At 37.0% G+C, this 27,408-nt stretch overlaps 2 protein-coding genes across 5 annotated transcripts in view; one reads left to right on the top strand and one right to left on the bottom strand.

Annotated features, from left to right (window-relative positions):
- The window catches only part of LOC306858759 (signal peptide, CUB and EGF-like domain-containing protein 1), a 75,487-nt gene extending 58,764 nt beyond the window's left edge, over window positions 1-16,723 (bottom strand). For 2 of the 4 annotated variants that reach the window (XM_079399466.1, XM_079399468.1), the window contains exons 1-3: window positions 16,569-16,693; window positions 14,830-14,952; window positions 6,436-6,561 (exon numbers count right to left, since the gene is read on the bottom strand). In XM_079399466.1, the coding sequence (XP_079255592.1) occupies window positions 6,436-6,561; window positions 14,830-14,952; window positions 16,569-16,656 (337 nt within the window). In that variant the 5' untranslated portion in view covers window positions 16,657-16,693. Of the gene's footprint in view, window positions 1-6,435; window positions 6,562-14,829; window positions 14,953-16,568 lie in introns of all 4 variants that reach the window. The other 2 variants (XM_079399469.1, XM_079399467.1) reach the window with 2 other exon arrangements.
- Window positions 16,724-18,133: 1,410 nt separating this feature from the next.
- LOC306858309 (sorting and assembly machinery component 50 homolog B-like) lies at window positions 18,134-26,650 on the top strand. Its single transcript, XM_079398764.1, has 15 exons — window positions 18,134-18,278; window positions 18,453-18,563; window positions 18,903-19,004; window positions 19,377-19,464; window positions 19,828-19,934; window positions 20,586-20,716; window positions 20,863-20,950; window positions 22,560-22,688; window positions 22,781-22,852; window positions 23,010-23,096; window positions 23,263-23,333; window positions 24,163-24,230; window positions 24,360-24,506; window positions 25,009-25,150; window positions 25,404-26,650. The coding sequence occupies exons 1-15, from the start codon at window positions 18,258-18,260 to the stop codon at window positions 25,447-25,449; spliced, it is 1,410 nt and encodes a 469-aa protein (XP_079254890.1). The 5' UTR covers window positions 18,134-18,257; the 3' UTR covers window positions 25,450-26,650.
- The last annotated feature ends 758 nt before the right edge of the window (window positions 26,651-27,408 follow it).

Below are 27,408 nucleotides of genomic sequence, written 5' to 3'. Positions count from 1 at the left end.
TTGTGGTTGATACCTTGAGCCTTCCAAAATAAATGCCATGTTGCTATTTTGTAGGTTGTCCCCTCTTTCTTTCCACTTTCCCTTTACTATTTTTCTTTCCTCCCTGAAATGCATTTCTTATCCTGAGAATAATGCCATCACTTATGAGGCCACCCAGATCACAAGCTTTTATCTCTTTATTGCCACATGTAACAATCCAGACGTGGTGGCTTGCTTCTCATTTGTCAGTTCACGGACGCAAATAATATTTGATAGGAGGGTTTGGAGAAGACATGCTGGCTGTCTCAGTCTCGAGTGACTCTATAGCTGCAAGCGTGTTGTGCGCCGTGTTTAATGTGGGAATGGAAACAGATATCATCAGTGTGACAGCCCTCTCTTGCTTTAAAAGGGGGGAAAAAATAACATTTCAGCTGTCATCTCTCAATTAAGGCCCTCTCTGCCAAAATTTAAACAAGAGCCTTGGCATCCCGGTCTGCGAGTTTAAACTAGAATGCTTTTGTTTTGTTTGATTGCTCTTGTGTAAACTTTAATTTGGAGGAGATCTAAGATGACATGACACAACAGGGAGAAAAAAAAAGGGAGAGAGAGAAGATGAAGTAGGAGGAAACCGAGAGAAATTCAGGGCAGAATAAAAGAGAAGGCATAAGAATCAAAGACTAAGAGGAGAGGCCTGAACTGAAGTGAGTTGAAGAGAAACAAACGGAATGGAACAGAACAAAAACACTAGAAGTTCAGCATTAAACAGGACTATACAAAATGTAACAGAAAAGATAAGAACAGAAAAAAGTGAAGTAACGTGAATAGGAAAATAAACCCCTTTCACACAGAGATTCGGGGAAAATACACTCATAATGTGTTGGTTCATTCACACTGCCAGTCTGGAATCTGTGCATGCGTTTAAACACATCCTGTAAAGATCCTGTAAAGACACGTGATATCAGGATACGATATGTTGTGATCATACACAAGCGCATCGCATACTTTTCCACTAAGCTGACGAACGATCTCAGCTTCAGTGCGAGGAGGCAATGTTACTAGGTCACCATCCCAGGATCAATCCCGGGATGTGTTTGTGTTCACACAGAAGGCACTCTAGCAATTTTTGGGCAATTTTCTGGGATCAACACTGTGTGAAAGGGGCTAAAGTGAAGTGAATAGAACTAAAGGGAGAAGAAGTGATCTGAAAAAAAAAAGAAAAGTGTCAAGTGAACCGACAACTGAACAGAACTGGACAGGAGTGAAGTGAAGTGAAGTGAAAAGAATCTTAAGAGAAAAGAAGCAATGTGAAGTGAACAAAACAGAGGTGACATTAGAACAGAACAGAAGTGAAGCGAACAAAATAAAATAAAAAATAAAGCAAAAAAAAAAAATAAAAAATAGGTGAAATGAACTTAAAAGAAGTGACCAGAAGAGAATGGAGATGGAGAAGTGAACAGAAAAATAGTGACGCGACAAACAGAACAGACCAAAACAGAAGCGAAGAGAAATAATTCAACAGAAGTGTACAGAAGTGAAGTGAAGCAAACAGAACAAAAAAGTGAAATTAACTCAAAAGAAGCTAACAGAAGAGAAGTGCAGAACAGAAACAAAGAGAAGCAACACAAACAGAACAGAACAAACTCATGTGAACAAAGTGACAAACAGAACAAAATAGAAGTAAAGTGAAATCAATTCAACAGAACAGAAGTAAAGCAAAATAAAGCAAACGTAATAGAACAAAATAGACATGAAATAAACTCGAGAAGAGAAGAGAAGAGAAGAGAAGAGAAGAGAAGAGAAGAGAAGAGAAGAGAAGAGAAGAGAAGAGAAGAGAAGAGAAGAGAAGAGAAGAGAAGAGAAGAGAAGAGAACCCAAGTTAAACTGAATTGAAGTAAACAACAGAATGGTACTGAGATTTCTCTTGTTTAAAGTGACCTCAGTTACAGCATCGCCTCTGTTGTAATTGTAACGACATGAGTCTTCTTCTCCCATTCTGTTGGAGCGAGAAGGGAAAAGCAGCCAAAAGATAAATAAACAGCAGCAGCAGCGCAGGCATTCATAAAAAAAAAAAAACAGCCAAATGATCAACACATTGAGTCCAGCTGCCTGCACGGAGAGAAAAAACAAATAAGAATGGAAATGAAAAAAGACAGAGGAACTGCAGTAAATTGCTCTTTGATCAGCTCCCCATTAGCCAAGCTTAAATCAATTAAAGCTTTAACTTGTTAACATGTGGAGATCTAAAATGACTTCCTACACAAGATCAGCCAGGCAAACAAGCCACAGCACTGATTTCCGTACCATTTTAAAGGGCTCGAGATTTGGTTAGCGCTCAGTAGGTTTGTTTGAACACACTCCGTGAGTGTGTGCGTGACGTGTGTGTGCTTATGCAGAACATAATCAGTGGCACAAGCCACACTAAGGCAAGTATCACTATTGCTCATCCCGTGTGCTTTACTCTTGCTTGGGTGGGTTGGGTATTTGTGGAATGGATTTAAAACGGAGCTGAATACTACTTTTATTGGTAGCTGAGGAAATATACAAAGCCGTACAGTGAATACAAGCCAGACAATTTCTGATAATTTGTTGCTGAAATATGATGCTTAGCCCTATAAACAATGTCATTTTAAATGGATATGATTTATGGAAGGCCATTTACATATCCACATAAAAAAAACTACTCAAATGCAGTTTACGCAATTATGATTTTATTATTATAAATAATTTAATACCTTTATGTTTCATGCTTGCAACATGCTAACAAGCAATATTTTGAATATTTTGACAATCACCTGCAACACCCATGTGATGGAGATTTTTGCATGGACCAATCAGATTTCCATCAGAAAATGTAAAAAATCTAGTTAAAAGAAGTCATTAACTATCTTGGAAAAGGATAAGCAATACATACTAAGACAAAATGAAACAGAAAGAGAATGTCAAAAGCACAAAAAAGAGATTACAGGAAAAGGTCATCATAAACATGATTTATTTAACCTTTCAAGAAAGTCAATAGTTCTAGTGGTTTCACTTCCATCTGACCTTGCCATAATGTGCACAGATGCCAATGAGGGTGCTATGAGAACACATCATATGACGTTAAAGCGTCAATGAGAATGAATAAGGTTTCGAAAGAGCAAACAAACACACACACAGATGATGTGTGAATGAGAAGCATCAGCACTAAGCAGACAGGAGAGAGTAACAGGAAACATGACCAAGCTCCATATGACGACATCTCTTTGACCAAGGAAATGTTTCATCTACCGAAAGACAATTTTAGCCCTTGTATAAAAACAGAGACTTATTGGAATCATTTTATGTGGTAATAAACTTTATGCCACAAATGCTATATTGAACCTCTCGAATGAAGATTAAAGTGACTCAAAAAAAAAGACAGCATGCAAGGCAAAGAAGAGGACAGGGAAAGAAAAACCTCTAAAATTATTGGCTTTTTCTGTGTCAATCTATTTCTAGGTAGAGGTGGAGGAGAGGGCAGAGACAAAGAATGACAGAACCAGATTAAATCCAGGAGAGAAGACAACGGAAATAAATGAAGAGAAATGTAGCGAGTCAGACACAGAAAACTGGAAGTGGAGGGAAAGACATAACAAGAGCAGCAGAAGGAGGGGGTTTCGAACAGGAGAGCCCCCTTAGTGCTGCTGATGGCCCTCTACGGCCTTGTTTTAGTTCCCAGAGCCATCATTTAGACTTGTATTTGAGACATTCCACAATAAAGATGTCAAATAGAAGGCAAGTCTATCGCCTCTAGGGAAACAGCCTGGAGTTACTCCAAAGAGACCCACAGTCAAGATAACCAAGAAAATACAGAGAGCTGGAGAGTGCAAAGACAGGACGGGAGAAAGAGAGAGAGATTTTAAGGAGGGGGATAAAAAGAAAAGTTCGAGAAAGTGAAAAATGAAGGGCTGATTTTGGAAGAAAGTAGTATAGAGATAGATTACCATTCAGTATTATCACAGTTTTTAGACATTGTATTGTAGTAATACCTTGGTTTTATAGGCATGGTTCCATGGTTGTACCATAGCATTCAAATAAATAACTTAAGAGCACCTTGCTTGTTTTAGGCCCAATAGTTCAATATTGGGAAGTTTCTACCTATGAAAGCATTTAGTTCAACAAGTAGTTTTGATCAGAATAACATGGATACATTAGACTGCTTTAACAAAGACAGACTTTATTAGCGCTACTGCGATAAAATTAAGAGCAAATGTTCGCAACATTGTCTCAACCAATGGCGCGATTTAGGGGTGGGACTGTTTGTTTGGTCCAGCAATGGAGGACAATGGAGGTAGTGCAAACATTCATTACTTTCTCAGTTGTTTGGTGCTTCTAGTGGTACAGAAATGACCAACAGTCTCATGATAATTTGCAAGCATTTCAGTAAATTGGTTGCGATTATTTTTATTAATTTGTACAATCTCATTCATATGTTACATATAATCTGCTCTCATCCCTCTAAAGGGCTATGTCTTGGGGTGGACCTTCATTTGACATTTCACTGATTTCACAAGCTACACTAGGTGGGGTAAGGGGTGGATATTCATGGTGACGATTTACTTACAAATTGTACATTTTCGTACCAGTCAGATCATAAAAATTCATATGATATTGGCAACTACAAGTGGAGTTACACTGTTAAAAAAAATCCTTAAAACTATCAGTGAAAAACCGGCAGCTGTGGTTGCCAGGATTTTACCGTAAAAATATGGTAGCAATGTTTTAACTTTAAAACTTCTCTTAAGTTTTTAGTTAAATACCGTAATTTCATTAAAACGGTATACTACTGTATAATTACATGTAATGGCCAATACACCATATAGTAGGGGAACCTACCTTTACCGTTAACCATTTAACAGGTTTTTACTGTAGCATTTTACAGTCTTTAAACGTTAAATTCACAGTCATTTTTTACAGTGTAGGGATGGACCTTTATGGTGACGTTTTACCTAAAAATTATATGTTTTCATATCAGTCAGATCGTATAGATTCACATGATATTGCCAATTAGGGGTGGGGTTAGGGATGGACCTTTATGGTGACGTTTTACCTGCAAATTGTATGTTTTTGTGCCAATCAGACCATATAAGATTAGCTGAAATCGTTAGTTACGGGTGGGGTTTGGGGGGATCTTCACAGGGACAATTTACATTTTCATACCAGTCAGATCGTGCAAATTCATACAAATGAACTCTAGTTAGGGGTGAACCATCATGGTGAAGGTTTATCTACAAATCATACGTTTTTATACCACTTGGAGCGTACAAATCCATATGAAATTGCCATCTATAGGGACGGGGTCATGGTTTACCTACAAATCATACAGTCAGATCGCACAAAATCGCCAAATATGGTTGACCAGTCAGATCGTACAAATTCTTTCAGAATTTCCAACTAGTGCAGTGTTTACAAATTTTCCCAAGATTGGATTGGAAATGACACACTTCACCTTTAAGTACTTTATGATATCTAAGTAATTACTATGGTTTTAGCAATCTGATGTCACCATTGTGCCACCTCAGTTGTTTTGAAAGGGACACAAATTAGGGAAAACCTTATAAAGGAATCGTGCAAATTGATGTAGCAAGACGGAGGAGGTGCTAAAGGTCTCTGAAGGTCTGAGCCCTGATGTCCTGCTCTGGGATCCATCATCATTACAGCAGCTAATGAAAAATGATGACCTCAGCACCCTGAAACTCGGCTCGGCGCACATATTTGCTTTGGAGAGCAGAGAGGAGATGAGATTAGAGCAGCTCAAGTTGTTCATCCAGCTGCTCAGACGCACACCAGCGCTGTCCTCTCTTTCTTTATCTCTTGCGACATTGATGTTTGGACTGTAATACGTAGTCACCGTGACACCATAAAGCCACCACACTTTAGGTTGATAAGTCGCTTTCGACCAAAGACACATCTGCACTCACTTAGAGGGGTAACGCAGACAGACTCGCTACAAAAAAAACACACTTTTTAACAAATTCCTGAATCCCCACAGCAATCCAGCAAAACCATGAGACCCGGCCCTAACTCTCTGGGTCATGGAATTTCATCTTTGAACTATTTCAAGAAATACGAGATGGCAAGTTATTAATTTTCTCTCAGCCTTTTCTTCCCCTACTTCCATTTTTATCCGCTAACATAAACATCGGACCTGACTGCCAATTTCTGTGAATTGGACGCGATTGCGCCACTGGTGACATTTGGGTGACATTTTTAAGAGATGAAAATAATCGCGAGGTTCCTGTTGGCGTGCTCCTGTCACAACAGGCTAGCCTTTTCCGAGGCGCTGCGTGGAGATCACTGAGGCAGATTTGTTTACGTTTGTGAAGGGGGGTCGTTACAGAGGTCGTTAGCCGGGCAAAGAGATGACAAGGGACTAGCTCATCTGTAAGTCCATCAGGAGAGGCAACTGAGTGCGTATATTTTTTTCTAGCATCTTACCGAGACAGTTGTGCCCATCATCTGCCAGCATGAATCCGTCGTAGCATGTGCACCTGTAGTTCCCGGGGATATTGATGCAGTCGTGAACACATCCACCATTGTAGTCATTTTCACACTCGTCCATATCTGAAAAAGACAACATAATGAACCCATTGAGTCAGTACAGATCAGACAAATACACCCAAATATAAAATCCAGCAATTGTTTTTTTTTGCACAAACGGTGTGGATGAGTTACACATTGAAGTTTAATACACAAGTTAAGGGTTGTTCAAACACCAAACGAATACAAAAAATTTGAATCCTGTTATTGATACAAAGCAGAGGTTAAATAAGGAGGTTTAAGAAGAGCTGGCTTATGAAACAAGTTTTCATTGCTGCTATGAGTTTGTACAGGAGACAGACGCAAGTATAGGGACACTAAAATAAACACAATATTTCGAATGCATTGAAATCAGATAGACAGCAAGTGTCTGTTCTCTGCCAGATGATGATCACGGGTATCTGTTTTGTGTTTTGCGCTACCTCGGAGTGTGTGATTTAATAAACCTGGCTTGTGCTCTTGGAGACATACAGCACAAACTAAAAATATCCACGTTATTTTCCACAAAAAAAAACAAACTCAAAACCCACATTGTGCAACTGCGGCTATGAGGACAGTGAGAACTGTGTTTAAGAACGTTTTCTTTTTCTTTTTCTACATCTACTCAAAACCGAAAATCTATTCAGACAGTAAAATATTGAGTGTACAGTAACATACTAGTGCACATACTCATGCCACAAACACAAATCACACACACATGCAGATATACACCAAAATTATAGAGGCATAAATACTTCACTAGTATTTTATTCGTTGTTTGTTTCTTTTTTCTATCAAAGTGTCGGTTTTGGCTTATTGTGAAGAAAAGGACCATCACATTAGACAAACATGGAGCCAACTCATCATGAAAACATCCATAAACACTCTGGAGCAAACAAAAAGTTCATGTTTCACTACCGTTTTATCTAGTGAACATGCTCCCAAAGAGCACTTCATCTACACAAAGAGGGAAAAATTTGAGAAAAGAGAGACAGATAGATGGAGGGAGACCCCTGAAGGTAAATGAGATGGAAGAATGACAGATTCAAAAGGTTAAAGTTTAGATCTCACCATATGAAAGCCACTTTAAAATAACACAGTGAGTCTCATACAAACATTTTCATGAAATATTCCACACAATTATAAGTGACTGAGACTCGCTGTGTCCGTCAGTAGCATTATAAAGGCAAAACATCCAAGAACAGTAAGAAGCCCAGTGTGATTTGAAGTGATAATGTTTTTAGGTGTCTGTGTGTGTTGCGGCCGTTTGCAAGGCTAACAAGGTGTATATAGTGCCAGTGAAGGTGTGAGGGGGACGGGCTTGTTGAAGAGGTGGACAGCTAGTTAGCTTCAAGCTGACATACTTCCTGCCTCGGAGCTGTTGTTGATATGACCCGGCAGTGAGCCGACAGTTCGGGCTGATGCTTGCTGCGGTTTCTGCCATCAACACACGCAGATCTCTAATCGAAGGAGAAGTGTTTACGCTCAACATCCCATCAAGCAGATTAAGCACCTCCGCTAACACCTCAGCAGGGGTGGAGCCCGCGGGAGGCAACACCTCAACACCCCTATGGTCCAACACAACATGTTCAAATCCTAACTGCTGAAAAACTTGCCATGCAGAGGGCAAAGAACGAGGGGGTTCTGCAAAAAAGCACGTTTTGATTGACTAGGACAAACGATGACGCCTCGCTAATGTGACCGAGCAGAAATCAGTAATGAAGTACAAAACTTATATAAACTGAAGCATGTGCCCTCTTAGATTTTTGGAACCACTTTCCATTGATTCATAATGAATTTGCACCTTAATTTAAATTTAAAAAAAAGTGTTGGTCTTAATAGAGAAATCAAACACTCAGTCAATACATCCAAGAGAAGAATTGCATCTACTTTTTTCAACATTTAGATTTAACTCATATTAGGTTTAACTCTTCATATGTACTGCATAAGAGGAAGTGTTTCTCTCAGGTCCTGTAACTTTTTAATCACTATTTCATTGTCAAAGGTCCTGTGACCTTTCTTAAAGTACATAGTACAAGTAATATTGCAAAACCATAAAAAGTGCATGTTCACCACTGACCAAGCGTTTGCGTTTGTTAATATATTTAATGTTTTTGAAGTGAGTCTTACTCAGAAATATAGTAAACAGTAATATTGTGAAATTATGTGATGCCAAAGCTGAATTTTCAGCATCATAACTCCAGTCTTCAGTGTCACATGATCCTTCAGAAATCATTTTAATATGCTGATTTGCTGCTCAAGAATTTCAGGATTATTTTATGAATATAAATTTCAAAAGAACAGCGTTTTTTCAATAGAAATGTTTTGTAACATTATAATAGTCTTTACTGTTACTTTAATGAATTTTTGCTGAATAAAAGTATGAATTTCTTTAAAATATGTTACTGACCAAATTATAGAGTATAATAATACTTACAAAAGAATTTAAAATGCTGTTCAAAAAACGTTTTAGATCAATTATATCATGTCACTCCACATGACACTGCTTGAAATTTCAGGTCAACTACATGATGATTTTAAGATTTTTAGTGTGTGGTGGCACATAAAGCAGCAAAGAGACTGAAGTGTCCTGTGAGGGGAGGGTCAGAGATGAAGGGTGGGCACACTCAGACAGCCAATCGGAGCATCGGCAGCTCTGTGACGAGTCCGCAGACACCAGGCAGACAATGGCCTAGTAATGGGTCGACACCTCCATCTCTCATTCCATTTATCTGTCTCCTCCTAACCACCCCCCATTCCCTTTCCTAACGTTTTCTCATTGAAACATATGAACACACAACTACACACACACTCCGACTCAGAGACTAGGGCACTTCTTCAGCGGCGACAATTACCTGACCTCTTTCACAGACAGAGATAAATAAAGGAATGGAGGGAAAAAGAAAAATAAGAACGAGGCGGACAAGACAATTCTCTCCCAGGTAAACTCACTGACCTGATGCGGAGTCATGTTAAGGCTTTGTTTAATCTCTCCACCCCTGCAAATAAACCCTTGCATCATGGGGGATTTGAGATCTGTGTGGACTCCCTTATGAGCTCCCCCACTGATGAATCTCATCACTTAATCAATTTGCATAATCAATAAAACCCAAAATGGTAAGGAATAAGGCGCTATATCAAGACTACGTCATTGCATGTTATACAATTCTCCCTTTTGAGTTTAAAGCATGTAATTTGTTTCCTTTCTGATAATCCCACCCCCAACTCATGCCATTGGTTAAGCCAATGTTGCTGTGTCATGCTGGTCGGGATGCTCAAACAAATAGAGCAATGTTTTGATAGCACCACAGAGCCACAGTGTTTACATTTTTCAGGGGAATCAACCTATAAATGGCTTACTTATAGTTGTCTCTTGATATTAAACTGGACAGAAACACTGAAAAAGTGTAACACTTCTGCTGTAAGAGCATTTTAATTGCATTATGGCATCTGCTGTAGGAAATCCCATCAAATGCATTTTAAAGCATGCATTTAAATGATGTCCACCACCCCTCAAAAAACATCAGCTACATAATGTAAAGCAGGTTTACAAATCACAACTCACATATCACTTGACTTTACACTGACAGAAACAAGCAAATACACATTCCTCTGTTCCCATTTCATCGGCTCACACATTTTTCTGTTTCATCGGCTTTGTTTCTGGCACAATTCAAATCCAAATCTTTCAGCAGTGACAGCCATGGCATCATTCATGATAATACAGAGAAGTTGCAGCTACACATTCACAATTACAAGCAGATGCACCTCGAAACAACTCAAAAACGTGTTTTGTTGCCCATGTATAACTTCTCACCATCTAAAGCCATATTTATTTGGAATTACTAAAAACCACGATAAAGATTGATCTTATTGGCAATCAGGAAACTCCATCTGATTCACATTGGTGTAGAGGAGAAACAACTGAGATGTTAAATCATTAGTTCATTACATTACAGTGCATTACATCACTTGCTCACCAGTGGTTCCTCTGCAGTGAATGAGTGCCGTCAAAATGAGAGTCCAAACCGCTGATGAAAACATCACAATATTCCACAAATTATCCATATGACTCCAGTCCATCAATTAACAGCTTGTGAAATGAAAAGCTGCATGATTGTAAGAAACAAATCCATATTCAAAACATTTTTAACTTCAAACTAAAGAAACAAACTCATCTACATATTAGATGGCTTGAGTGCGTACATTTTCAGCAAACTTTAGGCAGAGATGTTCACAAGTCTTTAACTTGGAGTCTGAGTCAAGTCTGAAGTCTTTGACCTGGAGTCCAAGTCAAGTTTGAAATCTTTATTGCTGGAGTCTGAGTCAAGTCTCGAGTCTTTGGTCACGAGTCCGAGTCAAGTCTCAAGTCATTTAATGGCTTGCTAAAAAATCCCATTCAGAATCCTCATGTATTGAAATCTTCCTATTTATGAAGCTGTTTTGTAGGCTATAGACAAAATATATGATCTATGATCTGCTTTGTAAAAAAACAAAGTAGTTCCAAACCTGTAGTTCCTCAAGTAGTTCCAAACCTGTATGAATTTCTTTGTTCTGCCGAACACAAAGGAAGATATTTTGAAGAAAGTTTGTAACCAGGCTGTTTTGAGGCACCATTGACTTCCATTGTAAGAAACAAAAACCACTATGGAAGTCAATGGTGCCCCAGAACTGCTCTGTTTCCCACATTCTTCAGAATGTCTTCCTTTGTGTTCAGCAGAACAAAGACATTCATAAATGTTTGGAACTACTTGAGGGTGAGTAAATGATGACAGAATTTTCATTTTTGGGTGAACTATCCCTTTAAGATGTAAGGTTAATATACATCCAGCCTGTTACTTATGTTTTAATCAATTACAGTGTTTCAGTTTTTCTGTCATCAAATTCTGTAAAAGAGTCTGATCTACCATGAAACAAGAGGAAATAGCCTGTGACACAGATATTATAAAATCATACAAATAAAGTATTTCTTTATGATATAAGTCAGAGGACAAAAACCAAAAAAAAGTCATTTTTACATGTATTGTATTTATACATTTAGATACATGTGAGGCCATGTGACAGAAAAAAAATACTGTTCAGGGTTTTCCTCCTGAATATATATACTATTTTAATATTTTACTTAAAAGCATTATCTACTAAAAACAATGTAGCTACAATAATCAAAACGTTCTCATCTTCACCAGAAAAGAAAGATAACTAGCAGTTTCAAAGTTTAAGTTCTATCCTAGCCATCTAACAACAATTTCCTCAATTATAATTACATGACTCTTAGCGCTTGTTATGTGATCCGCTCCGCTGTTTTGATGTGCTGCTCGCTTAAAATGGTGCTGCTGTTACGGCTCGCGGTCCGGATGGATGCCGGGGTGCAGATGCGGTCCGCCTTTTGAATATCAGTTAACCTATATAAGTATTTCAGGATAAAAGACTCAAGTTGCTTTTAAAATATTCACGAGTCGTTTTCCTCGAGTCGAGTCAAGTCTTAAGTCTATAAAAATATGACTCGAGTCCGAGTCACTAACTCGAGTGCCCATCTCTGACTTTAGTAAACGATTGCTTTAAGGTGCTTTAGGAGAAACATCTGAGACAATGGTCATACATGAATGAAATGTAGCTGAGATCGCCTTTGAAAGAGCAGCCTCTAAGCAATACAAATATACTCTGAGTTGCATCTTGGTAAATATGAGCACAGGCTGAGATATTTTCCTTGACATGATGGATTGCTATGATCATTTCCTAGAAAAAGCATCTAACAAGCAGAAGACTTCAGATAAAAGTCTCCATTTAGCCTCTTTGTTGTATACAAGAAACTTACAAGATATTAAAATGATGGGTCAAGAACAGTTTTGGCAAGGTTACTTTGGAGATGTAAAAGGTTACATATTACAAGTTACCTTATTTAAAATAAGTAGAGTAACCATTTCAATTACTTTATTAAAGTAATGCAACTGATTACATTTGATTACATTTCTAATGGATGTTTTCAACTGTTTATCAGTTAATCAACTCTCAGACAGGTTGTAGCCTAAAGCTTTCAGCAGCAATGTCGAGTGATGTAACTGACAGACGTGGTGCATTGCGAACCAATAAAAAGCATTAGAATAGCATTGCTTTACTAAAAGGCCTTTAAATGGCAGGAGGTATCATGCATATAAAAAACAGGCAAAGCAACAAATTATTAATATTAATAATAATATATTAATATTATTAAACATATCCAAGCTTTTTACAGAAAATATCCAGAAGTAATCATTAATCATTTTTTTCTCAGTATCTGTAATGGATTAAAGTTACATTTATTGGTTATGAATCTCCACATGCTCAACAGACTTTACCAGCTACAAATGCACTGACGCGTAGACAGACAACATGACTGCATTCTTAATTTTCTTCAAAGCCAAACATGCAGGGCTTTAATTAAAGGGTAGGTATGGGGGGTGTTAATGGGCTTTTTGCTTCAGACAAAACAGCCCCCCCACTTCCCACAATACACCACATTACACTGTGGACGGAATGTCCGCTCAGACAGCATTAGAGCCAAAAAAGAGAGGAGACGCACACATGCACGCATAGTTAACATGCTAAGAGCAAAGCGGCCCACCGGTTGGATTCAGTGTAACTGACAGCCTCATTGCCCTGAGACCGTAGACTGCGGTTTAAAGGTGGGAGGAAAAGGCTTCTGTAAAGTCCAGAACATTCCCCTTGTTTCCTTAGAGAAATAAAAAGATGTTGTTCTAGCCCACGCTGTCTGGCCTCAGACAGGAATATCAAGCGGTAACTGAGCAGCAGTCTAGAGCAATGCCGTTTCACATCCACCTAATTCATTAATGCAATTGAGAATGGGTGTCGGGTGTCATAATAGGTGGAGAGCACATTTCATGCTTTTCCTGAAACACAAGCTCCACACATGTGGGTGAAATGCAAAATGAACAATCTAGAATCCACAGATGAAGAATGCAGAGTACAATAGGAAACAGAAGAGAGATAGAGTTACATGACGGTTTGTCTGCTGTAAAAGTGTCCATCAGGTTCAGTCCACCTCTCTGATACTCAAACTCATTTACGCCCATGTAGCTTGTACCATCAGTCGCACCAGCTATAAGTCAGGGAAATGTGTGTATGTTTGGACAACTGGATGAATACAAATTCTTCCTGGGTTCACTTAACCTGGGTCTATAAAACAACTTCTGATTTGGGTAATGAACTATTACTGAAATGGCAAAATTACATCACTTATGTATTTTTTCTAGCAATCATCAATAATTGTTATTCATGTACCTGCTTATTTGAGTTTAAAATATTAATTTTAAAATAATGGTTAAATAGAATTTTCATTTAAATTTTTATGCTGATAATACATTTTGAAATGAAAAATATTGCTTTAGAAAAATGCATATTTATATAAATTGTAATATAATGACAACATATAATTTGTAATGAAAGACAAAAATGCATACTGTATATCAACTTTTCTAACATAGCACCAATAAATAACTGAATGAATATAGTTTCAATTGTGGTAATTCAATGCCAAAAATATTAATTTAGAGAAAACACGTGTTGCATGTCAACTTTTTATCTAATAACACCAATCTTTAATTTTTTAAGAAAAATATTAAATTAGAAAAATGCATATTGTATATCAATTTTTATAACAATGCAATCTACAACTTCTAATAAAAAAATTGATTAGAAATATACATACTGTATATCATTTTTTGTAAGTACATTCTCAGCAAATTTTTATGTTTGCATGAACAATTATGTTAAGGAGATTTTATTTGTGATTTTCTTTTCTAATTTATAGTCAATATAATTCAGCAATTAAGGTGTTTTAGCATCTGAGACTATGGTCATACATAAAGAAAACAGCTGAGATCTCTGAGATTGGCATCTTGGCAAATATGAGCACAGGTACAGATCTTTTCAGCACTTTCTTCCAACATTTATCAGAGTATGCATGTCCACTACCTGCATAATAGATCTATGTGAGTGTATAAAGAAGTAACGTGATGATCATTTGTCTGTGAGTGTTTCACTGAGTGTGTGAGTGTGATCCGGTCTGATCGTGTGTATGTTGGCTCCAGCTGTGCTGTGCTCTCAAGCATAACGGGAGAGGGAAGTGTAAAGACTGGAGCAGGGTTTGCCCTCCCAGCACCTCTCACCCTCACATTGCACTTCCTCCTCACTAATTAAGACCCACAGCGGGAGCTAGAGAACAGCTGGATGACCTGACTGAGAGTGTGTGTGTGAGAGATGGGCAGACAGGGACAGAATGAGCGAAACAGAGGGAGAGAGATCTGTCTGCCTCACCTTCACAGTGCTTGCCATCTCCCTTGTAACCAGTCTTGCAGATGCACTTGAAGGACTTTGGAGTGTTTTGGCAGAGAGCATCGATGTGACAGTCGTCTGTGGATTCGGAGCACTCGTCGGCATCTGTGGAGTAATCACATGGGCAAAGACTTAGCTAAATGCTTGTTACACATCCCAGATCTGAAAAGATTACAGTGCCACATTAGACAGAAAGTGACACTATTTTTGGTCTGATAGATAACTGAACATTTCCAGGCAGCCGAGTGAGAATGAAAGATATGAGCTAAATGTCAGTTTCTAAAAACATTACAACATTTCTATTTAAATGTGATAAGCTTTTAAAACTTTTTGTTTATCGCTATCTTTTACAAACCGAACACATTAAAGCAGAAGAGCAAGAATGAGTTCCAGAATCACCTAAATTGAAGTGTAACACATCAATGTACCTAAAGACAAACTAGTCAAACTGAATTACATAAACATCATCTTTTATGAAAAATCAATGTTTTTACTTGTCTCTGACAGGAGGTTTGGGGTATGGTACTTTATTCTTTGTCACTGATTTGAGAGCAGTTTGCTTTGTCTTATGAGGCTCTTATTGCTGGTTTAGACAGGTGAAGCTTAACAAAACAAAAGAGACAAAAATGATCAAATTTACTCAGACAGGACAAAAGCAGTCTGGAAAGAAAACGTTGAGCTTTTCAGCCAAGAAAAACCAATAGAGTGTCCAACAAAGTGATATATTGATTCACCTAAAAAGCAGAAATGATGCTCATTCACGCTCCAAATACAGAAGTGAATGAATGAATGAATGAATAAGCAGACTCCTGGAAAGCTCATATGGGTTAAAGGGTCCTTTTGAAGAGGTAAATGAGGTGGTTTGGTTGGATATTGATGTGTAGCCTCACCAGTGCCACACCACTGGCCCCTCAACCTCTGCTCTGGCTTTTTATCATTTGTAAGATCTAAATCGAGTGTTTCTTTAAACTTTATGCAAACAGAGCACTGTGCGCTCTTTTCATCTAACATCCAAACCATAAATACACACGGAGAAAGAAAATCACAGTACTGTTTGTGCATTTCAGAATTTAATGTCATAAAATAATGTCTATTTAAAAATCTTCAAAACAAAAAGTCGACTATACGCAATCGTCAAACTCATTTGGAGAGGAGTTAGGATATTCATCTCTCTGTTTATTAGAAAAAGCATGCGTTCGACCTAAAATACAAAGATGAAAATATAAAACACCATTAAATCTCCAGTAGTGCGTCGTGGTTAAAAAGACCCGACAATCTGTTTGTCTCATTATTGACTTTTCCAGGCATTCATTATGGAGAGACACAATGCGTATTGATGGTAGTGGAGGAGTGAGGGGTCGATAAGCCCCCCGAACCGACCCCATCAAGGCGACTCATGTTCCTATAGACCCCAAGGGAGTCCGAAGAGACCCCGGCAAAAGCTCGCCTTAAGGTATATCACGCGTAAAACAAGACGGACGCGTTCAAATACGCATATACTGTATGTCAGTTACGAGAGGGCAACATTTTAAACAAAGTATAACTAAATTATTATTCTAGATTAATGCAATTTCAGGTTTAATAATAGGCTACAAAATGTAATGCAATTACATGGAAATCATATGCAAAGTCATGCAACTTCTAGCCAATATCAGGTGTTAAAAGTTTCACCAAATAAATGATGTGAAAGGTACAGGGAAAAAACAGAGAGGAACACTTACCTGCGGCTCCAACATTTCCCATGACATCTACAAAATTTATGAGGAGGAAAAACAAACAGACGTCCCAGGAGAAGCAGGCAGGACCCATGGTTAGAGGCTGTGAGTGAAAGGACCTCTCCAGTTGTGCGTTTCTTTGATAAGAAGCGTTTCTGCTGCTGCTGGCAGAAAGAGCACGAAAGCTCGAGCCTCGAGACGCCTGCTGATTGGTCTGCGCACATTTGAGGAGGAGATGGGAGGTGGTGGAAGGAAGGGGGCAGAGAGAGAGAGAGAAAGAGAGAGTGTCTAGATAGATAGATAGATAGATAGATAGATAGATAGATAGATAGATAGATAGATAGATAGATAGATAGATAGATAGATAGATAGATAGAAGAACAATAACATTAAGCAATAAAAAGGGTTAAAAAAAAAACATAAGTAGTCTATATTAAGGAAATACATTATTTTATACACACGATGCCATTATATAAAATCTAGATTTTGCAATAATTCACAGTTCTGCTTTAGTGTGTTCCATCCCTGTCAAGAGTAAAATTATATGCTTAAATTGCGCGAATGACCGCTTGCTTTCAAACTCATACAGTAAATACAAACGTTCCTGATATCTATAGCATATATTGCAATAAAATGTTAAATTGACATTTAAAAAAAACTGGAAGTGCGTCTCAGTTTGGATTAATATAATCATCATAGAATGATAAAAGTTGTAGTTTTTAGCTCTCCCAACTTTGCTTCTGTAAGCAGCGACTTGTTAAAGTCATGTTAATCAATAAAATACCAAACACTAGAGGTTATACTGCCCTCTCCCGGAGAAATGGAAGGACAACTTTCCAAAAAGCACTGTGCCTTGTTAATAATGGATAACGGTTTTAAAATATAATTGTATAAAGACTGCATTTTGCATTTAAAAATAGCAATTTCTAGAGTTAATAGAAAAACTAAAACAAATATTTCCTCATTTCTGTGACTTTTAACGATTATTGTTTAAAGATAAGATTATTACACTAATTACATTATTTTTCCAGGCCTGTAAATCACAAATTTAAATCAGTAATATTTCCATGACCATAAAAGCCCTGTAAACACCTAAAATGATTAGCATTTTCACATACTTTAGTATATCAAGGTAGGACACTAAAAAGGTATCACAGAACATATCCAAAAAAAAACTGGTAATACCATTGTGCCTTTTAAAGTGAGAAATAATAGTTATGACTGTTACATGATCCGAGTAAGTTACACCAAAACTAAATATTTGACGCATTATTAGCAAAACACCTGTCTTTGATGATAATGAGTTTACTAATCAAACTGCCGTAGTCCTCCTAGCTGTGACATAACTGTCTCCCAGAGGGTCTGACAGACGCACTCCATACATATTCCATAAACTTCCACATTTGTTTTTTTTCTTAATCAAATCCTGTGTCTAAAACGCCGAGTTTATTCTACCCAAACAAAGTAAATTCCTGAACGCGCGCAACGTACAGCGGCGCACGTAACAAGGACCCGCCCACTATATACGACGTCATATCATTCTAGCCAATCGCCGTCCATTTTCACCTAGCAGTTGCGTGTCATGGCGTCCTCCTTGAAGGGGGTTGGGTTCACTGCTTCATAATAGTGCGATATTTTACATTCCCACGATCAGCTGAGCGGCATCAGTACCTTTAGGATAATATTGCTGTAGCAATGGGGACTGTGCACGCACGGGTAAAAATGTTTTCCTACAGACTCGGCGTGAAATATGCTTGTTTTGTCTGTGACCTCTTGTGTTCAGGTGTATTGTATTATCACAGAAAGCTATCCAATGCGTCTTTATACAAGTGCCACTGGATATGGCTGTATTTGTGGGTAAAAATAAAACTGGTCATGTTTGTTTTGTAGAGTATGGATTCTTACCCCATGCATGGGCGAGACTTGGGCGTCAACCCAGATGATTTGGAAGTGATGGAGGCGGTGCAAGAAACTAAACAAGAGGTTTTAGAAAATAAAGATGTAAGTTAAGCTAGTACTGAGTTCTTTTTATAATCTTTTATACTGATAAAATTGGATATGCACCATGTAAATGTCATGGTGCATGAATTTGGTGATCATGAATATACCACTTTTCACATCAGACTATACCAACCTAAGGAAAAGTACAATAAAACAGTGATAGTATCTGATGGTAATACTACAATAGAATTTTTCAGTATACAGTAGTACTGAAATTCATGTATTTGCATGAAGTACTTCCAATAATACTATGGTACATGTCCAAAAACATGGTATTAGTGTGGTACTATGTCTAAAATCTGCAGTCGCACACTGACATCTCTGACTGTTCTCATTTAGGTTGTTGTACAGCATGTCAACATTGAAGGGCTGGGCAGAACTAAAGAGGATTACTTGGGCTATGAAATCTCTGATGTCTTCACTGCCAGGAACCTGGTTGAAGTAAGTGAGCTGTCAAGGTCAAAGTGTTTGTTAGGACTAGTTAAGTTATTATGAGTGGTGATAGACCAAAATTGTCCAGTTCGGCTGATGAACAGAAGGGTTTTATTCCAACTCGTAAATTTGACGACCGCCTTGTCACTGGATATTGCACATTTTCTGACATTTTATAATTTGGACAAAGTTTGGATGTAGCTTACCTTTGAATAAAAGTATCTGATAAATGTAAAATATTTACTAAACACGTCTTATGCCTGTCATTAAATTGTATGAAACATATCAGCATTATATTGGCCATAAATATTAGCCATTCAAAAACCCATATCGCTCTATCACTAATTATGAAATGAGGTAACAAGCTTAGTGTTTCCACAGGTGATGAGAAAATCGCACGATGCCAGACAGAGGTTGCTCCGTCTAGGCTTATTCAAAGAAGTGGAGGTGGTGATTGACATTTCAGAAGGTACTACATCCAAAACACCTTCATGCTTGTTTCAGTAGACCATTCAGTGGAAAGTGTCCAGTTTTTCTGGACTGAGCTTTTGCATTCCCCTCAGAGCGGCTGTCTAGCCCTGACTTTCAACATACTAACCTACATCAGTTCATTTACATACTCATAAAGAAGAGCAATAGGTCTAAAGGTCAGCCTTTTTATAGTCAGTATTAGATCTGTAGCAAATACTGTATATAGGAGAGACAAGTTTAGAAATTCAACCTGGATTCAAAACAAAGATATTTGCAGGATTTTTCTATTCATTTCATAGAGTATGCATTAACATTCAGCTATGGTGTTGTTTGTACAATGTCTTTTTGATCTCCTCTTTAGGAGCAGACGCGCTGCCAAATGGACTCGATGTTACATTTGAGGTGACTGAGCTTAAACGACTTACTGGTAGTTATAATACCATGGTTGGAAACAATGAAGGCAGTATGGTAAGAACCATAATACACACATATATTGCTTTGCATCCTACCCTTGCCGTGTTGCCTTGCCAACTAACTAAATAATTTTTAGTTGCAGTAATAAAATTACTAAAACTAAAAATGAAAGCTGGAAATATAAGACTAAAAGCTCATTTAAAATGTGAAAAATAGTATTATAATAGTATAAACATAATACTAAAACAGCTCTGGTTAGGACACAGTTACTCTCAAATGAGATCTCCTTTCAGACTATAAAAAATTAAGATGAATATAATATTTAATAATAAATAAATGCAAGTATATGAAGAGATGCTGCCTTGACAACTGAAAATAATGTAACAACTCAAATAAAATAAGCTGAAATAGTAAACTTACTAAAACTTAAATAAAATAAATTAAAGCCAAAATAAATATAATTCATCATTAAATAATAATAATAATAATTTTAGTATTTCAACTTAAACTTAATTAATTTAATTTCAGTTAGTTGGCAAGACTGTTTAAAATAAATTAATAATAATAACAATATGAATAGTATTAGAATAACATTTTTTAGTCAGTATGGAGTATTGTTTTATTATCAACAACTCTCGGTTTTCTGTGTAGTTTCTACATAATGTGTAAATTTGTTACTGCATTTGTGTGTTTGTTCCTCTAAAGGTCTTGGGCATTAAACTTCCAAACATGTTAGGCCGAGGAGAGAAGCTCACCTTTCAATTTTCCTATGGAACTAAGGAGACGTCATACGGCTTGTCCTTCTTTAAACCACAGTCGGGATTTTATGAACGCAAGTATGATTTCTGCAAACAACATTAAACTTTAAAGGTGAAGTGTGTAATTTTTTTCAATGTTGAAATGCAATTACACCCTTCAGTTTTAACTATAAACATAACAGTGATGTTGAATAGATGTTTAACAACTTCTTTGCTTTGTGTAGCTTCACTCTAAACTTGTACAAAGTCACCGGGCAGTTCCCGTGGAGCTCTCTAAAGGAGACGGACAGGGGAGTTTCTACAGAGCTCAATGTAAGAAATTAACAAAAACTAAAAAGTTGCTGAAAATGTACTCACCCTCAGACCATCAAAGATGTAGATGTAGATTTGTTTTTTCATCACAACAGATTTGGAATAATTTAGCATTGCATCACTTGCTCACCAGTGGATCCTCTGCAGTGAATGGGTGCCGTCAGAACGAGAGTCCAAACAGCTGATAAAAACATCACAGTAATCCACACGACTCCAGTCCATCAATTAACAGCTTGTGAAGTGAAAAGCTGTGTGTTTGTAAGAAACAAATCTATCATTACGTTGTTTTAACTTTAAACCGTCGCTTCTGGCCAAATTGCATAAAAGTTCATAATACATAATAAGGCTTTCTCCAGTGAAAAAGTCTTTTCTCTGTTGTCCTTTCGCATTAAAATCCACCAATATATTCAGAATTTTTCTGAACTACACTATGTTGCCAAAAGTATTGGGTCACCCCCTTCTAATGAACATGTTTGACTACTTTAGTAATTTCTATGAGTACAAATCTTAATGTTTAAGCATATAATGATATTCTAGGGAATTGTGTGCTTCTAATTTTATTGCAACGGTTTGGACAGGACCCTTTTCTATTCTAACATGACAGTGCCTCTGTGTATAAGGCACGGTTCAAAAAGACATGATTGATTCAGTCAATGTGGAAGAACTTGACTGGTCTGCAGAAAGCCAAGTCCTGATCCCAGCTGAACACCTCTGGTGTGACTTTATATGCAGACCTTGAGCCAAAAACTCATCACCAAACACCAATGATTGTACAGACACTATAAGGACACCCCCTTCTTTAGAACAGAAAAAGGCACTAACAAAACTGTGGCAACAAAGATGGAAACATAATTCATGTATTTAAAAATTGTATTCCCATCTCTGTTGCAACAGTTTTGGACGTGTCTAAAATGACAGTACCCTTATGTACAATCATTGGTGTTTGGTGATGAGTTTTTGGCTCAAGGTCTGCATATAAAGTCACACCAGAGGTGTTCAGCTGGGATCAGGACTTGGCTTTCTGCAGACCAGTCAAGTTCTTCCACACTGACTGAATCAATCATGTCTTTTTGAACCGTGCCTTATACACAGAGGCACTGTCATGTTAGAATAGAAAAGGGTCCTGTCCAAACTGTTGCTATAAAATTAGAAGCACACAATTCCCTAGAATATCATTATATGCTTAAACATTAAGATTTGTACTCATAGAAATTACTAAAGTAGTCAAACATGTTCATTAGAAGGGGGTGACCCAATACTTTTGGCAATATAGTGTATTTTGTCTTGTAAATAGGGCTTAAGCTGTGCATATTTCTCTCCTGAATCAGACAAGATTGCATTTTCACTGGACAATGCATTTTTCACTTCACGAGATGTTAATTGTTGGCCCGGATTTGTGTGGATTACTTGTGGTTTATTGTGAAGTTTTTATCAGCTGTTTGGACGGCACCCATTCACTGCAGAGGATCCATTGGTGAGCAAGTGATATGATGCTAAATTTCTCCAAATCTTGGATGGCCTGAGGGTGAGTACATTTTCAGGAAATTTTCATTTTTGGGTGAACTGTTTCTTCAGTAATTAAAGATATAATGCAGCATGTGTCTTACAGTTCCCTCTGTGGATGACTGATCACACTCTGAAATGGGAGGGCGTGTGGCGTGAACTGGGATGTCTGGCCCGCAGCGCCTCCTTTGCTGTGAGAGAGGAGAGCGGCCACACTCTTAAATCCGCCCTGTCTGTAAGCTGCTCCCCGCTGCCTTAATCCCAAGTGTTTTGGCTCCCTGGTTTTAGACTAATGACTGATTTCACGGATTTCTTGTCTCACACTAGCACACCATGATAATAGACACCAGGAACTCTGCCATCTTGCCCCGAAGAGGTGCCTTACTGCGGATCAGCCAGGTGTGTGGACTTGAACGTCAGCCCAGAACATATCAGTAGCTGTTTTGTGTTTCTTCGCCTACCATTACTTTTGCCTCATAATGTCCATCATTGATTAAAACTGGAGAAGGTTTAGCGTCACTGTTAAACAATACTTGTGTTTGCTCTGTTGGTTTAGGAGCTGGCAGGATACACCGGTGGAGATGCCAGCTTTCTCAAAGAAGACGTTGAGCTGCAGCTTAACAAACCATTTATCTGGGGATCGGTGAGTAGTCTTGTTTGATATATGATGTTATAGATTTTTCTGGTTTTGACATTGTCTGTCATGCTTTAACTGCCTTGGAAAGACAGAAGTTGCTATAAAAGTCAGTTTTAAAGGACATTTGTGGTATTTAGACATTAATATTAAGTGTATTGATTTTCTCTTATAGGTGCTATCTGCATCTTTATGGGGAGGGATGATCTATCCTCTTGGGGGTCAGACTACCTCCATTGCTGACAGGTCTGCATTTGTTTGTTTGCTTTTCGATGGATGCTCTGTTTGTTCAAAGGTTTTATAATTATACACACTTATAATTATATCTCATGACGTGTTCTAGTCATTTTGACCCAGAAAATGCTAGTTAGTGTTACCACCAAGTAAGACTAAAACTTACTTTGCTCACACAGGGTACAGCAACTTTTCAAAAATGTTTTAATAATTTTTTATACTTTCCCCATCTTCTTACACTTGTGGTGTTCCTGGTCAAAAATAAAAAAAAAGCTTATAAATCTCTCATTATGCTATCAGCAAATCTGGTATTCAAGTCTTTTATCAACTTGTTTTCTTTCACTTCACACAGGTTTTGTATTTCTTTTTGCATTGATTGTAAGCCTCATTGATCTGAGCTCATGCACTTCAGTTTTTGAGTGAACATTGGCAATATTATCCACAAATAATGTTTTTTTTTTACTCAAAAAAAAAAAAGAAATATAAAATCTGCTAATCAAAAGAAAAGTCGATGAAAATATTAATTCCAAGATTTGATGATAATAATGCCTAATACGAGATTTATAAGCATTTGTAATACCAAATTAGGTAATGGATTATAAAGGTTTAATAAAAGTCATCTTGTATCAGCATAGTTCTAAAGAAACATTTTATAATGATAAAATCACTCTGTGCTCAATTAAAAAGCCATTCACTGAACTCATGTAAGCAATTTTGCGGATTTAGATATGAATTAGATGCTCTCATCCCTTCAATCTTTGCCTTCTTAAAAACGCGTTAACCAGCCTGAACGTGTTTGTAGCATTTTATAATTTGCCTTGTGGATGTGTTTTTATGTTAGGTTCTACCTGGGCGGCCCAACCAGTGTGAGAGGTTTTGGCATGTACAGCATAGGCCCTCAGAGTGAAGGTAAAAGTGTATTAAAAAAATTAGAATATATTGCATATACATTTTTGTGCCTTTATAATTTTGTAAAAATTTTTCTTAATGATAGTTTTCTTATATGATTATTTCTGATTGTAAATCTTACCTGATCAGGTGATTATCTGGGTGGGGAAGCGTTCTGGGCTGGTGGGCTTCACCTGTATACGCCCCTCCCCTTCCGCTCAAACAAACGCAGCCTGGCTGACCTCTTCAGAACACACTTCTTCCTTAATGCTGGAAACCTTTGCAACCTCAACTACGGTCAGTAGTCATTTATCAAAACTTGTCATTTGTTAGTCTAGAAAAAAATGATTAGTTTTAATTGAGGAAATGCAGTTTATTGTTATTTAAAACTAAAATTCAGTTACTTGAAATAAAATAAACATTAAACCAAAATAAATTATGCAATTTCTCATTTTAGTTGAACTTTATAATAATTAATTTCAATTATTATAACTAAAAATTACAACAAAATTACAGAAATTTGGAAAATAGAAAACAAAAACTAAAATAATATCTCTGATACTAAAATAACACTAGTCTCTAGCTCTGGACTGAATTTATGCAATGAATCCTTTTGTCCACATGGTGATACTGTAGTTCCAGTGAAACTAGTGTGACACTTTCAATTTAGAGACTACAGTGGGCTGGATATTATGAAAACTATTTGTGGTATAAATCAAAGACATTTTGCATGTTTAAATTAGCCTGTTCTTTCATTTATAGTAGTATTAGCTTGACATTATGCATGGTGTTTGTGTAGGAGAGGGACCACACGCACATCTGAAGAAGCTAGCAGAGTGTATCCGCTGGTCTTACGGTGCAGGAATAATTCTACGACTGGGAAACATTGCTAGGCTTGAACTCAATTACTGCTTCCCCATGGGTGTTCAAAGCGGAGACAGGTACAAATACACATTCACAGTGAATCACTGGCAAAAGAAAGGCCGTTTTGAACTGTTAATAAAGATTAGCACTTTTATTTTGTTGCCAAACCACTCATTTTCCACCTTTACTCTGATGTTTTGAATTAAACAATGATGGCCTTGTCAAAAAACTGTGTTTGTTCTGCTTTCAATTGACTTATCAAATAGTTTTTTTGCAAAGCAATGTAATCAACGATTTGAATCCTAAATGATTTTTTTTGTTCCTTGACAGGATATGTGACGGTGTGCAGTTTGGAGCAGGCATCCGTTTCCTGTGATCTCGTAAAACTGCCGTCCTACTGTTAAAACAGGGATTTGTGGGGTAGCGATTTTTAGATTTTGAACTGAGGGATCCCTCCTGCATGCACACTCTTGAGGATGCACCTAGTTTTTGTACCTGTAAGACAAAAATACTTAGTTTTCCTGCATCCCTCTCACTGTTTGAATAGGAGTCCAGGGTTATTGAACAACAATGAAACCTTGTCCAGTGTGCAAGGAAACTGCAGGTGCTAAAATAGTTAGGCTTTTACAGTTTTTTCCAATGAGGAGAGTTTTAGAGATTATAGATGATGAAGCTGATAAACCAGAGATTTAATTCAAATCCACACCTCCGTCCACTCAAATATGTGCTATAATATAAGCAGTCCCTGCTATTGCGATGAATCCCTTGGATGAATTCTGATTATTAAATGATGCATTTATCATGTAGCCATTTGACATGAACAAAGCACCTTTTTTCCTTTTAAATCTGATTATTTAATGTTTCAGTCAGTTGTCTCCTCTAATGCCAAACTAGGTAAATGAATTGATTCAAACTGACCTCACTGAATTAGTAGTGAATCGAGTTTTTTCCAGCCATAAGTCCCCTTTGTGAGATCCACCAGCAGTGCTTTATTATTAGGACACTTTTTATTATTGTCTGAACTTAAAATATGTTTATTGTGCACAAAAATAAACCTTTTGGTTCCCTGATGTATTTGTTCTTATTTTGTGATCATATAAAAGGTTGAAATTTAATTGTCAAGCACATACTTTTACATGGCAGTGGTATAATCGAGAGAAAATTACAGGATCATACAGAATGAAGGATAAAACATATGAGATTGAAAAACAAAAATGTCAGTAGCTCATATTGAACTACCTTTTCATCTTGTTAAAAAACTATTTTTTTCTGTCTGTCAAAGGTAACTAGCAGATCATGAACAGCTTGATATCTGTCATGGAAAAGTAAACAGAAATATGTCCAAACTATTTGCAGGATCCGTCCTGAGCCAAATAACTGACCTTGAGGTAAGGACCAAACACACACACCCTGTTTTAACAGATAACTTACAACAATACACTCTGATATGTTCTTGGATGAAGAGTTTTGTTATTTCAAATATCATTTTATTTTGCCCTTCCACAAATTAAGGCCTTATAAAGTCTTAAATCAGAGCAGAAAATATTAAATTAATTGCATTATGTTGCTTACATTGCAAAAAAAAAAAAAGGTATATATTTTTGCTATACACATCTACAACATACATAAATCAAGATGCATTTACTTAAGATGCAAGACATGAAATGAAAATGAAGACATGAAATCTTGTTTTTTGGGAAACTGAACAAAATTAAGTGGGTTTATGCATAAAACAAGAACAAAATCTGTCAAAGGGGTATGAAAACGTTCCTCTTTGAATCAAGTTGATATTTTAATCATAAACTCCACTCATTTGAATCATTTTCACAGAAAACGACATTTTATCTTACATGTAATTTTGCTTCTGATGTAAATGTATCTTGATTTAAGACTTGTGCAATTTTAATAAATTATAAGGTGAATTAAAAAGTAATGGAGATTGATTGGAAGCTTTACTCTTAAAGTTTTTAGCGTTGCTGCTAATACAATTCATTGTGTGCTCCCTAGACATGTACATTTAGAGAACATATGTGACCAGTCTTAAGTAGCAGAGATATATTTGTAGCAATAGCCAACAATACATGATTGCATGGGTCAAAACTATCTATTTTTCGTTTATGCCAAAACTAATTCAATAAGTAAAGATAATTTTCCATGAAGATATTTTGTAAATTTCCTACCGTAAATATATCAAAACTCAATTTGTGATTAGTAATATGTATATGCATTGCTAAAGAGTTAATTTGGACAACTTTAAAGGCAATTTTCTCAATATATTTAGTTTTTTTGCACCCTCAAATTCGAGATGGTCAAATAGATGTATCTCGGCCAAATA

Source organism: Barbus barbus, assembly GCF_936440315.1.
Source record: "Barbus barbus genome assembly, chromosome: 39".
NCBI classification, from domain to species: domain Eukaryota; kingdom Metazoa; phylum Chordata; class Actinopteri; order Cypriniformes; family Cyprinidae; genus Barbus; species Barbus barbus.
Note: the sequence above shows the minus strand (reverse complement) of the source record. Positions and strands in the feature narration are given on the sequence as shown.